This window comes from Tauraco erythrolophus, chromosome 4, assembly GCF_009769465.1.
Source record: "Tauraco erythrolophus isolate bTauEry1 chromosome 4, bTauEry1.pri, whole genome shotgun sequence".
NCBI classification, from domain to species: Eukaryota; Metazoa; Chordata; class Aves; order Musophagiformes; family Musophagidae; genus Tauraco; species Tauraco erythrolophus.
The window spans coordinates 31,076,016-31,091,489 of record NC_141468.1 but is presented as its reverse complement, the minus strand read 5'-3'; the positions used below and the strand labels follow the sequence as shown (position 1 = coordinate 31,091,489).

At 40.5% G+C, this 15,474-nt stretch overlaps 1 protein-coding gene across 1 annotated transcript in view; it reads right to left on the bottom strand.

Moving 5' to 3' along the window:
• Positions 1-11,615: 11,615 nt before the first annotated feature.
• The window catches only part of PPP1R3A (protein phosphatase 1 regulatory subunit 3A), a 29,003-nt gene continuing 25,144 nt past the window's right edge, over positions 11,616-15,474 (bottom strand). Inside the window, 1 exon segment of the mRNA XM_086609919.1 lies at positions 11,616-14,165. Coding sequence (XP_086466045.1) covers positions 11,616-14,165 — 2,550 coding nt within the window.

Genomic DNA, 15,474 nt, shown 5'->3' with positions numbered 1-15,474 from the left:
ATTACACAATAGTGAATTTTTATAATAAAGAAGTATTTCAGAATTTCCATTTGTCTGAAGTGCCTTGTAGATTTCTCTGTAGTTTTTTAATTGCATAATCAAAACCAAAAACCTGTTTGAAATTAGCATACATCCAAACAAGAAAAAAAGACGTGCATTTTCAACAGTGAGAATAATTAACCACTGGAAAAGACTATCAAAGGGTACAATACATTCTCGTTCACCCTCTTTAAATCAAGAGCAGGTTCATTTTTAAAAGACATCGTCTCTTATCCTGGGATTGTTGTTTGAAGTTCCATGATCTGTGCTATGCAGGAGATCATAATAATGATGGTCATTTTTTGCCAGAGATGTCAAAGAACATTTTGGCTCCTGAAATGCTCACAGACCACATCCCTGAGCTCTGGCTCCTGTCAGCTGCCATCAGCCTGCAATCCCTCTTTCCTGCAGATGAAACAGCCAGCAAGTTTTAGTGATATTTGTCCCCATTTGATCCGCGTCTCTGACATTGCCCCTAGTACATCTCTCCACCTGGCCTTGAAATTTCTTTACTTGTTAGAATAAAAATAATATAGTAATTGCTCTGAAAATGTTTTACAAAAGAAAAAGTTATCCCACATCTTTTATTAAGATGTAAGAGCCCAATTAAGAGGTGTTTTATCCATCTTTCGTTGATTTCACTACCCTAATACCTTTAAAAACACAGCTGTTACTTAGACTTAAATATCTGGACCTTGTTGTGCCAAGGGTAGTTCAAATACTGAAATAAATGCTGTCCCAGCCATGAATAGCTTACATACCTGCTGCAAAGCAATGAGTCGAATTCCACTCCAATGCAGACTTTTCCCTATTTCTACCTTAAGTATTTCCCACCCCTCCTGCTCTGGCTGGGAGTGCAGACTATACCTGCCTCTCATCTAAATAACCAGGGGATCTGGGAGCCCAAGGGATGCCTCTGCCCTCACGAAAGGACAGAGCTGCTCACCCAAACGCACCCTACTTTAGTCCCATCCTCCAGGCACTGGAGGAGGATAAATGCTAAGCAGGGGAGCTATTGCTGGCCTAAGCAGTACTTATAAGTCAGGTAGGGATTTCTGTCTGGAAATCCAGTCAAGCACAAGAGGACTGTGCTATGACAGTTTCTTTCTGCTTGTTTCCATCCTCTCTTCTGCTTTCTTCACATTTCATAGCTCAGCGGAGATGTCTGCAGCTCTCAGGCAGCAGCAAGGAGCCTCAGAAAATGTCCTTTTGTATCTGCAGTTTTATTTGGTGCTTTTAATTTCCATTTAGTTTTAAGGAATGAACATGTAGCTGTGGTTTTAAGCATCTTGTTACGGGAAAATATTCAGCCCAAAATATGCAGTCTTCATAATACAGAACGCAGGTAATAATAGCAAGGAGGTGCTGTTAATACGGTGTAAGGAAATAGATTATCACTGTAGCATGTAACAAAGACTGTAGCCAAAATTATCCCAGAAGTCATATAATGTGATTTGTTAGACCTTCCAGTCACCCTCAGGCAACACAGACCTGCTTCACAGGTTGTCTCCTAAGCATGTAGTTTTTAAATATTTTCTTTGTCGATGTTGTCCAGTGCTCAGATTTTTACTGGAAAAATTTTTCACTAATACTTTGAGAGAATTAGTATCACTGTGAAATTTCATCAATTTCTTGAAATTCCAATTTTCTCATTGCAAAATGACACAATGAAACATATAATTTGTACTTTTTAAATTTATATGAAGTCAATAAGATTTTATGAGCAAATCCATGTGAAGAATTTATCTAAAGTTCATGTGTTTAAGATTGGGATTTGTGGAATAATTTACTTGGTATGACTTTACGTCTCTCCAGTCGCCTTCGGTTCCTCGCACCTTCAACGTTATCCAGTCAGTATATGAGCTATTTCTTCCTTTCCTCCAAGTAAATGTGGGCTGACCATGTCATATTTTATTCCAATCAAACATGACTTTCCCATCTCAGTAATTCAGAGTAGTTCATTCCAGGCAGAGCTCACTGGTCACACTTGGCAGTATGCTTAACCATTTTTGCCCAGCCAGAGAGCAGCCCGATGCTGACCTAGAGTAGGAGCTGACCAAGCCTCTGCCTCCCTGGAACATGCCCTTTAGAGATACCTACAGTCACAGCACAGCTTCTGCAGGACCCATCATGCCAGGAAATTATAACATGATTAATAAAATAGCTTTGCCATTGATTTCAAATAGGAGGAAAAATATCGTGAAGACATCAAGGTCAGTATTTGAAGGGGGATTACAATTTTTTAATAATGTGGTTAGAGAGGTTCTCCCTGAAATCTTCAACATCTGTAGTACTGAAAAAGCTCCCATGCTTTTAGAAGAGAAGCTGTTCAATAGACATGGCAGGGTCAGGAGTTTGACTTCTCTGCTCTTGCAGTCAGTTTTCTCTAGACTTGCCATAGCAGAGTTCTATCTACATGACTGCCAGCATCAGCCTATCTGACATCAGTCTGTTTTGGGATATGATTCGCTTACCACTAATGTAATGGTAATAAATTAAATAATCCTATGGGGTTTATATGCACATGAGTAAAATATCTGCATAAATATGCCTCTATGCTAAGCAGAAGTACAAAAAGCCAAATGTAGTCTTCATAATGTTAAATTGAATGCGAGTGCTTGAGCGTTTAACAGGAAACAAGTATTAAAGAACTGCACACCTAAAAAGGAAGTTCTCTTAATTATCGCAATGATGCCAGACAGGAGGCAAAATATTGTCTAGAAAGAAACAAGGTAGGTGTTGAAGAGGAACTGCAAGTTTTTATTACTAATTTAATCGAGTAATATTAAATTCTCTTTCAAAATACTGTTTCTTCTCATGACTGAAGAAACTGGATAGAGTTAGCCTATGTTCAATAAAGGTCCTGGGTGCTTAAAACAAGAATAATGTGGAGCTGAGATATGTAAAGCCAAAATTGTAATCAAGTGACTCGTGACGGCTTTTCATTGCAAGGCAAGATCCACAGTGTGCCCAAAGTTATGGTCTCCTGGTCATCCCCATTAGGAGATCTGACGTGTATCTGATGTCCCTTCCTCTCAGTGACCCCAGAGAAGGAAACACAGGTGTGCAAAGGAGTGATGGGGCAGCCCAAGTCTCCTCCAACCTGGAGTCTGGATCAGGAAGTTCTCTGGGGGTAAGACTCTCCAGAGTATTAGCATCTCTTCCCCACTGTATATGCTTGACTTGACCATGACTTCTGCCTGATTCTGAATTTATTTAGACTCACCAGGTGCCTTTCTGTTCAAAAGTGAGATGAGACCATATTCAGTGAGTTTCTGAGATGTCATTCTGAAAGAGCTTATTCTCCATCGCATTGGAGAGCAAGCACAGACGCCTTACTCAGGGCTCAGGGTTGCACTCCCAGCTGGTGGACACAAGCACTGTGGACTGTGAAGAAAACTTGCCCACAACAGTATGACTGGCTTAAATATCCCACAGATCAAATAATCATGAAAACTGTGGTGCCTAGCACATAGCAGAAAATGTAGCTTTGTATCCACACAATAGAAAATGGTTTAGCACTGGTTTATTAAAAATACAATTAATGAGATTACAGTTGTTATGAATCTAATTTATAATCAATGTTTATTGAATGTGCAAGTTCTTGACTTTTGTAGAATTAAAAGGAAAGTACATAGCAAGTCATGCTGTTGCGTTATGCAGTATGAGACAACACACTTTTGAAAAATCACGTTTGCCTCTCACTTGATATGTCTACACTACCAGATGATGTACAGCTACAGGTGTAAGTCTGTCCAGATCAGCTAGTTTAAAAGGTCGCAGCCGCAGTTGCTAGTGTTGAGTTTCTTGCACTTTATATCTTGCAATGTTTGATAATTTCAAGATAATAACAGCTTATTTAAACATTTCTTTATACTAAATTATACATCATGTAATGAATAAAACAGTGCATTATTGTACGTGCAGTTTACCATGCATATTAACATAAGATTGAAAGCAAGTGTCTGTGCTCCAGGTGCCTTAGCTGATTGCTAATGGTCACATGAGTGGGTGTACGTGCAAAATGGAAGCAGAGTCCCAGCAAAGCAGGCTGATAGCACGTCCTGGCCACACCATCCAAACACTACATTTACAGCAGCCTGCCCGCCTCACCTGCAAGGCTAACAGAGGCATTGCCTTTGCCCCCCTGGAACACAGCTTTCATCAATTGGCTTGCTGTTACTGACGCTGTTATTGCTAACATACAAGGAAGGGAAATTAAAAAGCTTGTCTGGATTTGTGTCTTTTTCTGGAGTGCAACATGTCTTAGAAAACAGTGATGAGTTGATCACAAACTCAACCTGAACTCAGAAGAATAAAATTCTCCTATTTCTGAATCTGGAACGATGCAGACACATGCTTGCTTGCTTTTTCTCTCTCTTTTCCAGCTCTCTCCTTCTCTTTCTTCCTTCCCTCTGGTTTTAAAGGTTATTAATAATTCTGCCATATTTCTACAAAAATACTGTATTACATAAAAGGAATATACACTAAAATGATGTCACAAAATTGTGCAAGAGTTCTAGTTAGTACTTAGAAGGTCTTTCTTTTAGGCAAATACTTTGCCATGGATAAACCAGCAGTTTAATCAATCATTATTTCTCTTTCTCACATAACCTCTTATAAAAGCCTGACTTCTGTCCCCATAACATGACATTATGATGGGTACAAGCCAAATGCCCCTGTGACTACTGGCTCATTTCCCATAGGTTTGCCTAGTTCTGAGGATGGCCAAAGCATTGTTTAGTGTTCCTAACTGCCCCAGATATTCAACAGTCTAGACCACTCAAGGAGGTAAAAAATCTACATGAAAGAGGCCTCCTACCCTTGTCATCTGTCAGTCATGGGTCTTGGCTCATCCATAACACAGGGGGATAGACAGGTATGCAGCTGGTATGAAGGAGTTTCTGAAGACCTTAATCAGGACTTTCTCCGAGAGAGGTCACTGTTATTGTATATAAAGAGTTCAGGCTACTCCTAGTTGTCTCTGATTGCCCTGGGAGTAGAAAGTATTCTTTCCTAACAAAGGGACCTTGATTATTAAGCTGGCTTTTCCTCTATTCCTTGGCAGTTCTCATTCCCCCTTCAGAGACACCAGGGAAGTATGGCAGTATGGAGCAGTCTTCTGTCTTCCCCTGGAGAAGGTAGTGCCAGGAGCACAAGCAGTCGGCACACTCAGCCCCAGAAAGATCCCCTGGCAGAGAGGAGAAGAAATTTCTGCATCAATACAACCAGTAAAGTGGCTTGTGTAAGTCTATATGTCCTGTGATCTCCCTGCCATCACACATACACGAGGCACACTTATGCCCTGTGGTCATAGAATCATAGACTCATAGAATGGTCCTTGGGAATCCGAATGTCCTCCTGCAGCTGTATATACTAAAAAGAAATTAAAGAAGCTCCTAGGTGGCTCTGAACTATACTAGACAACACAGAGATGGCAGGAGCTTTACTATTTATAGGTAGTTTTATATTTCTGCACCAATAACCACTGGCTGACATGTGCTCTTGTTTTCTCCTGATGCACATAGCTTCGTGTAATTGGGGACTGACCTGCCACAAGGCAGGTTCGTGGCTCCAGCCGGAGGCTGTGCCTCCCTGGAGGGCTACAGCATCCTGAGAAGGAGCCTGTGTTTCTGGTCCTCAGAGCTATGTTCTAATCTTGAATCATTGAATATTAAGTTCAAGGGCAAGATACTCTCCACTATGATTCCATTGAGTGATAACTGATAAGTTACAAAAAGAAGTTAACGTATACTTCAATCTTAGCTTCTTTATATAGCTAGTACCCTATTTGTGTTATCTGTCCAACCTAGTCAGAAGTTATTAAACTCTCATATCTCTAGAGAAGGCTGTTCAGAAATTTTCCAATTAGCCATTCTGTTTATTATTTCTTCTCCCTTCACCCATGAAATCTAGTTATCACCTTTCCACCCACCTGTCCCAGTGCCACCCACACACATATGCACACACGTATCTCCTGTGTACCACCAAGACATGCATACCTCACTTGTTAAATGACTCAGCTCACCTAGTTCATGCCTGCTCAGGAGGCAGAAATTATCAGTTGTCTTTAACCTACCTACTCTGTTTCACAAATATTGTCCTCATTCAGGCATATATAGTTTTGGTCAAAAAATCTCCAGATACCCAAAAAACACAAGAGCTCTGGATTACCACCTCAACTCTGAATCCACAGCAGCATCAATACCTTCTAGGTCAACAAAGCGTCCTGAGTTTCACCACTATCCATGTACTTTTACGGTCTCCTTTGCAGACAGTGCAGTCAAGTCTCAGAAATCTCAGCTGAGATTCACAAAAGCACATGGTTGCCTGAGGTGGAACTGTGTTGGAATTTAAGCACCTTTTTAGGTCTGAGAGAGAGATCCACAAATTCGAACTATCTTTAGAGACATTTACACATTTTACCAGTCTGGTTCCTTGGCCTAGTTTATGTAACTGAGTAGAGCAATCCTGCCTGTGATTGATCAGAAGGGGGGCTGACCTTAAAGTACAGTTACAAGATCAAGCTCTTCAAACAGCACAGTGGGCTCAGTCATTGGTAGTGTACCCTTTTTCCTATGATACCTTTGTGGCTAGAACAATTCTTCAGTCGTGGCTCGTGAGGCATTGGTATAAACCTGGATGAGTGACTTTATAGACTAAGGAAGAAGTTGACCTGGCTGAGGAGCAATGAAGGTCTTGGTGTTAGTTTTGTATTTTATCTAACTAGAATTTCACACAAAATGCACAAGTTCCTCTTGGAACAGGGATTATATCCAAATATCCCCTCTTAGATGAATGTTCCAATCCATGCTTTAAAGGGTTAAATCTTTCCTTTCTCCAGTCCAAAATTCTGGGATTTTTTCTGCAGTGTGTTCTGCTTCTGAAAGCATCCAAGTAGGTACCTCAGTGCACAAGAGGGCTGCAGGACATGAAACCTGATCTGATGAAAACATGTCCCTGTGACCCAGCATTAAGTATCTAATCCCTCTGACAGGGTAAGGGTATAAGACCCAACTCTGCCATCAGGGTTTCCTATTAGATAACTTTGGCAGCTCACCATTCAACACATTGTCTACTTTGATTTTCATTCATAGGTTTAATGACTAAAGGGCTTAGGTGTTTTATTCAGGGGTGTAGATACCACTCAGGTACAAAATTTAATATAGTGACTGTGAAACTATATTGACCATAGTGTACATGACCATATTGACCTTCCTTTAGGGATCTAGCTCGTACTCTATCCTCCTTATTTTTGACTTCCAGTATTTAACAGACCTTTAAAGCCTGTAGCTTGTTTCTGTAGCCTAGCTGCTGTTGAGACAAAAGTCACAGATGGATAAGAAGCAGCAAGCAATTAGCAACAACAAATATTTGGGATGTTAATGATGTAGCTTGTTCTCACTATCTCCTAGCAAGGTATCTGGATACAGAACTTCCTCCTCCTCCTCTTCCTGCTGCCCCAAATTTAGATTTAAGTAAATTCAACAGATTATAGATGCTGCAATATGAAAATTAATTTATTTGATGCACGTACAGTTCAGATAATAGCCATGGGACATACCTACCATGGCATGGGATGTATATGCTTCATATACCTTTAGTAATGCATGTCAGTCTTTTTCCAGTATATTGTTTTTTATCTCTGTATTATATCAGAGTAGAGCCTTCCATGACCATGGGCCTTTCACATGGGATCATACCTTTTTTCTGCTGCGTAACCTGAAGAAATAACTAGAAACTACTAGAAATAAAGCAGTAACTAGTAATGTGTTACTGAGCACTAGTAGGCAAGCTAAATAAGAATCATTGCAAAAACACAGCACATCACTTATTCCCCGAAATAAGCAAAAGTCGAATATTTTGCCAATGTTATAAAGGTGTTGTTTTCATACTACAAACAAAAGTAAGAGGATTTTTAAAAGACAGCTTATCAAATGATAAATAAAAAAGATAAAATTACTTGCTTTCTTGTTTTAAGTACATAAGTACTTAAAAGTTCGGCACCTGTGTTCACAGATCAGTCTAGGGTCCTGTTTTGCAATCATAAGGTACGATATGCTGACTAAATATCTTAAATATAAAACATAAAATCCCATTCCAAATCTGAGAAATGCTAACAGTATTCCACTTGTATGTAGATGAAATATGCTTATTCTAACATTCAAATATTTACTCTAAATTCCAACTCTGAATGACTGTATGCATTAAAACGACAGACCCAGCTGTTTAACCTGTTGGACACAGGAATACAGCTGTTTTTCTGTAGAGATTGAAGTAACTGAGCTAAATTTTAGCTGGTATTTAGCAACTGTTTTAAATATATTATGCCACACACTAAAAGCCTACTAATTTTTAATGAATTTATATATTAATAGAGCCTCTCTATTTATCCCCTGCATTCTTTTTGCAGGTCATATTGACTCTCCTGGGCTCTCTGTTACATTTTTCTGCCATTCTCCAGAGACTGATTAAATCCAATGACTTTCTTCCACCCGTACTCCTGGGCCCATCGGTTATCTCTGACTTCTTTTCTTGCTGTCCAATCACCAGCTGAGCTGAATCTTTGACAACCAATCAAGTGTTTTGGTTTGAAATAAATGAAAGAAACCACTTTCTACTTCATATTACATACAGGAGATCACTACACAAAGGTTCCCATGGTTCCAGAATGTCCTGGCTCCCAGGTAAAACAAGCAAGAAGTAAAAGATTCCTCAAAGTGCTCACTCCTTGGAGTCCCCAGGATTCAATAAAAAGAACCCAACCAGGCTTTCCCCCTTCCATGGGGGCTGAACTGCTTAGCGTTGCTTGCAATAAGGCCTGTGTTCAAGATATTTAAAGTTATTTACCTATCTCAGATGCTTAAGCATTTGGACTACGTCTGATTTAGATTTCTCTAGAAATTATGTGTCTTTTAGGACCAAAGCTCCCATGGGATGTAAGCTGCAAATGAAAGTCTCTACCCTCAAATGGAATGCAAAGTAGCTATTATTTTGAGCAGAGAACCGCTTTCAGCTTAACTTAGTTGCAAAAGTAGGAACCCAACTACACACAGAGGTACTTCCAAACCCTGTGGATCAGAATTCTCCAGACAGTAACAGTAGTCCAATGGTTAAAGTACATCCTGCTGGAAGGAAGGCTTAGGTTTCATAAAGCTGAAGATACTCAAGTATCGGTCTGAAACCTGTGATTTAGTGGGTAGAGAATTTACCTAAAAGGACAGGAACCTGGGTTTCGGCCCTTGCTCTGAATTTTTTTAAATTTTGCTTTAAACAGTTCTAGGGTAAATTAGATTGAAGAAGACTTTGAACTGCGAACTGAATCTAAAGATTCTTCTTTCTGGCAGGCTGATTTTAATTTTTAGACTAAAATGTTTCCTATGTGTTTGTCTTCTCTGGCCCCAGGAATCTGGTATTTGACTGCATAGTGACAGTTTCAGCAGGACAGATGCAGGGTGTTTTTTTCACCTTTCTAGCCGTCTAACTGAGGACCTTGATCCTGTCAGAATATATTAGACACCACTCAAGAGCTCCTGCTGTACTGGGAAGTGAAGCAATATCTGATGTGTCTATCCCAGTGAGGCTGAAACACTGAACCACTTAGACCAGGGACTTGTCACACTGCAGAGACTAAACCACCAAAAGTAAGGGAATGTCATGCTTTTTAAAAAGTGCCTATACACATCATGAAAAGGCTAGGTTCTTTCAGCATTTGTGGTCTTCAGATAAAGAACAGTTTGCAATCATTATTTTGGATTTACACAGATTCAACCTCATCCTGCTTTAAGTCTAAGCCTAAGCTTTTTATTGGATCTAGCTCCTAATACCTATTGAATTAATTTCTTTATCTCAATGAACATTTAGCTCCTAAATATCTTTGAACATCTGGACCAGTATTACAGCCTTCTGTGTGGCTCCTTAAATCCTGTAGCCTATCACTATAACTCATGTATGGATTGCTGCCGAAAGTTGTCAAGGTATCCAGCCATCAACAAGCACATCAGCAAGATGTCACCCACACATTTGCTCACCCCACTGAATGCACCATTTCCACAATGCTCCAGAGTTTTTCCCCTGGAGAATAGGAAGGCCAAGACGTCTCCTGTAGCAGAGTCCCCTAATATCTTGAAACATGTAATTAAATTTTAAAACTACTTTAAAAGATTTGTTTCAGAGCTAAGTTAACAGCTAAATAACTTCACTATTATGTAGCTTCAGCCTTATATTGCAACCAAACCTTTCACAAGTGATGCGATATTTCACAGTGACAGTGAAACAAACATAACTTAAACTAACTCTTTTTCCTTCTCAAATTTTAGGGTGCAAGTAACATTATGTGGCCCTGGTACTTCTTTTAATATACTACCTATGACCATCATCCAGAAAATTGCTGAAGTGCAACATAATCTGTCCATCCTTTTCTTTCCAGACAAACTTTGGGCATGAGCCTACCTTGGAGACCCACGATGTTGGAGCAACAGAGTAGCCAGCATGCCTGCCCTGCGGGGCTCCTGCTGTGAGGGATCAATCTGGGCTCTCCTTAGCACAGATACCAGGCTTTTCTGCCTCACCCAAACTACACAAAGCAGCCTCACTGAACACCAGGGCTATGCCCTGTGTTTTCTCTTGGTGTTTGATTAGCTCTAGGTAACAAGCCATAGAAAAAGCAATAAACCTGGTTCAGACATGCTCAACACAGTCATAGCACTCTTCTGTAAAATTTATTTAATGCTTTGTAGATATGCTCAAGCAACACTGATGAAAAAATGTCATTCAAAGGCTTTGTCTGGAACAAAACTTAGTTCAGTGACATTCTCAGTCATGTTACATAATTCTCATTTACAAAACCTGAAAATATTCGTGCACATGACTGAATGGTAAGAGGTCTGCGGCTGTGGCCTTCGATCTCTTCAGGGTGGAAACAGCACATCTATTCGGCCATGCAGTTACATCCCAAAAGTTACATGATGTTACTGAAGTCAAAGCCTTACATTTTTCAAACAGGGGTACCACTGGAGATCTAAGTCAAAGCAATGAAATAAAAATTTGGAAAGAAATATTAACCTATTAACAGATGTCATATTTCTTAGAGCATTGACTAATTACACTAGCAGATTATCAACTGCAATGTCAGTACCAAAATACTGAGTTAGTTTTTATATCTTTCCTTGTGTTGTTATGTTCCACACAAAATCTTAGAAAAAACTCCGAGAAAAATATGAAGCTTTACTGCAAAAGAAATTAATGCAAGAAAATGGTGGTTTTAAGTACCAAAGAGGTATGAAGCATTGCTTCTCCATATCCTGCTAAGGAGCAACAGCTGTACTTCATTTTAACTTGACGTGCTTCAGAACTCATATCCGTACAGGTATTTAATGATCCAAACATAATGGTCCTATATAGTATAATTACTTATATGAAGGCTCAACTTCATATGTAATCTTTAAAAAAAGATGCTTCAGTGGAAAACTTACTTTGGTTCTAACAATGGATAAGCTCTTTAACAGTGAAAATGCTTTGGAGGGGTTGGAGACTATTGACCATGGATCTTGAGCACAGTTGACAATCGAAAAATGTTATTCCTTCTTGACAGACTCCTTGTTTCTTCCTCCTTCACAGTATAACCAAAACAAGGAGAACAGGTAGAGTGCAAGACAAACCATCAAATCATAGTGGTAGAGTGTGGCAGCAAATAGAACAAAGAAGAAGAAATAAAAGATTTTGCAAACAATATGTTTTAAACCTGGAGTCTCACTAGGTAACTTAAGTGCTTCACTCTTCTGGTTAGAAATATCTGCAGAATCAAAAATGTGCTGACTTTCCTTCTGTGAGTCATTGGGCCAGTTTAGTGTTTTCCCCTCAGTTATTAAATGTTCAGATTGAGAGCCTGTCCCTCCAACTTCTTCGGTAGGCTTACTAATTAAAACCTCTGGCCTCGATGACTTCTCTTGTTTGAACTCTGCTTGATGGAAAGATTGACCTATATTCCTTCCTCTCCCTTCTATAGAAATTGCCATGTCTGAAGTGGAAGGTACTTCTCTTTTTTCAGCTTCAAGAGACAGGTTTTTATTAACACGTGTCATTTCATCTGGTAGACTTAAATCGTACCCTGACTCAGCAGCAACCTTGTCAATGACTTTGAAGTCAAAGTGTCTATACAGATGCTCCGTATCTCCAGTCACAGTGGACCCTTCGGAAGATGCAGCAGAAGAGCTTTTATAATGGTAACTGGGCACAGTGTTTGTACCAGAAGGTGGCATTTTTGCTTCAGCTTTAGCATGTGAATAGGAAAGTGTACCAACGTGGCTTTTTTCCATACAGAGCTCTTCTGCCTCCTTACTGTATAGGTGCCTCTGCACACTCGGGGGACATTTAGATACTTCTGAGTACAAACCCTGCCCCAAACCTTCTGTCTTTCCTGTAGCAGAGGCCTTTACTGCTTCTCCTACAGGTAAAATATTGCCGACGTCTGGTTGTGCTCTGGCACGTTTTCCCCTGCTGTTGCATACAGACAACGTTTCTCCTTGCAGTGTTTCATGTATGCGTGCATTATAAATATCTAAAACTGCTTCCTTTTCAGATCCAGTGTCATATAATACACCCACTGTGTTGAGTTGACAAAGAGCATAATGTGAACCATCATTTCTCCCTTCATGTGTATCAAACGCCGCTTCCTTTTCCTCTGTGGGCCTGTCACTTAGTGCAGTCTCTCGAGGTAGCTTAGCAATTACTGCTTTTTCACTGGCAGACATTTTTTCTGGAGCACTTTCTGATGTTGTTTTAATTATATAAGCTGTACCTGCCTCTGCTTCCTCTGCAATACCTTGCTTGGAGACAGAAGACTCCTCACACCTCTCTGTCCCCTGGCAGGTAAACAGCCCCTCTGCGGCAGCAGTACCCCGCAACGCCGTGCCCCACCCCGCGCCCCACCGGACCTCGCTGCCCGGCTCTGGCCACCTCTGCTCCATGGGGCTTTCCTCCCTTTCCTTGCCCATCAGTCTTCCTTTATTTGCCTCATCTGACTTTCCTCTGTCTTTTAACCTTGTGAATCCTCTGTGTTCCCACGTGTCTTCGGCTCTCCTCTCATCCCCCAGAGAGGATGCCAGGGCATCCGCCTGTGGGTGCCCGGGTGCCTGTTTGGTGTCTTCGGCTGGCAGAGGTGTTGTGTTCAATGCTCTGGCAGTGTGTTTGCCGTGTGACCTGTAAGGCTTGGGTGCCTCCTCCTCGCCGATCAGTGCTAAGTCTGCTACTTCGATGACTTTCTTCTCTTTCCCTGTGTCAGTGTTGTAGTTCTTTCCTGACATTTCTCCAACTCCTCTTTTTTGCGTATATTGGCTTTTTATGGAATCTATAGAGACATCAGCATGCGCAAAAGTGTCAGTGTATAAATCTCCTCTCAAATGTACCTGAGCTTTGCTTTCAATCATCTTGATTTTTCCTTCATTCTTATCAATGTCTGACAACAATGAATCCAGAGTTTGGTGAGACATTTGAGGCACCTGGTGCTCCGGAGCTGGATTAGCATTGCCATCCAGCGTCCCTCCTATACCTGCGTTTAACTGCGTGGATTCATCATGCTCTGGGGAAATGGTTTCTGGTCGCGTTTCACAGGCCCCTTTCGAGGTGTCGGCAGCATCCTCACCGATGAATAACCTCTCCATCATCTTACTTCCCAAGGCACTATTTGCTTCATCTTTTGAAATATCTGTGTGACGGTCTCCTTGTTGGCTTGAGACAGTAGCCATAATATCGATAGTCTCATTCTGCTCTGTCCCAGGAAAATATTTTGCTGATAAAAGACTTTCACTGGTACCAATACATTCCAAAGACCGCTCACCGCTGTTTGCCAAGCCAGCAGTGACTTCCTTCCCTGATGGCTGACTATCATGGTCTCTTAGGCAATACTTCACTTTATCTTTTAATTCTCCTCCTATCTCTCGTGAAGTGTTTTCAGCTGAGGAACTGATGGGCACAGGGTGCCTCAGCAAGTTACTGCTTCTTTCTCTACAGGTTAGCTTTTTCTCCAATCTTTCCGTTTCACTTGCAAAATTAACTGGTTCTGTTGTGTATAAATTCCTTTCATCTCTGGAAGAGGTACCTCTAGCTCCTGTGAAGTGCTGATTTAGCTGAAACAATAGAATAGAAAAGAATGATCAAAAAGCACTTTGCAAAAATATGCCAAATGAAAGAGGCAGGATTTCGTTATGGAAAGTTTTGTTTTCAGTAACAAAGCTTTTACGGAAACGTGTTCCGAACCATTTGCAAAATTTGCATCGCATGTATTTTTTAACATAGGTAATGAGCTTTATGGTGGTGTTGAAAGGAACAGGAAATAAAATAGCATTCAGAACCCTCTGTCTTTATTCATGAGTTCAGTAAGCTGCTAGTGTATTTTCTACAAATTAAATCTGAAGAGAATATTCCCTTAAAGGGAGGCTAATTCATTCTCTACACATTCGGTTCTAGGTTTGGAGAGAGGGAGGCTTGAGGGGGGAGGATTGGTGCTTAAATGAGGGCATTGATACAGCACATCAAAGCCTGGTAATGTACAGTATTGTCCGGTAAAACAAAGACACGTTTCACACTGACAAATACTGTAAGGATTATCTGTGCTTCATTTCTCTCAGGGACCATTTTACAGGCTTCAAACCAGACTGCTTTTAGACAATCTGGTAAGACATGAGTTGGAAATGAGATTAGTGAAGTAAAAGGCCAGAAACTAATCACTCTCCTTCCTAGCTCCCAAATATCATATTGTATTATTCAGCTATGCCTGCTTGTCATTGCGCTCTCTTCTCACTTTAGCATAGTCACACCGATAGCACTGGCTGATCAATTAGAGGCTCGCTTCTCGGGCACCCCTTTATGCATTTGCACTTGCTGTAGATACCCCCATTACAGTTTCTCTTATTAATATGTTTTCTGCAAAGCCTCTGCAAACTATTAATAGTAAAACGTCACTCAAAGAAAAGTGAGGGAGCTAATGTCTCTGCAAATTCTGTTTTAATGACCCTCTGCCAACCAGTGCTCAAGTGTATTTGAGTTCTTCGGTGATGCCAACTGTCAGGATTTAACAGTGAGATGCCTGTGTTTTTTTCCCCTCCTCATAACTGACATTTGCATGATCTCAATAATTATATGCAAATCTTACGATTTCCCCTTCTTCTCACATAAGGCTCATGTTACTTGTCAACTGCACAGCTGTCTTGTGAGCCAATGCCTGTGCGTTTCAAAGATTTGGTTGTATTTCCATCTATTATAAGCCTTCATTGTTTAATTCATTAAAGAGCCCATAGTGCAAATTAACATTTAAATTATAGCTCCCCCTACATTTATTGTATGGACTACCCCAGCAATTGATAAACAAACGGTTACATTTGATCCTGTTTATTGTAACAGGGTGGACTGAGAACAACAAGGGATTCTAGAGGTCCT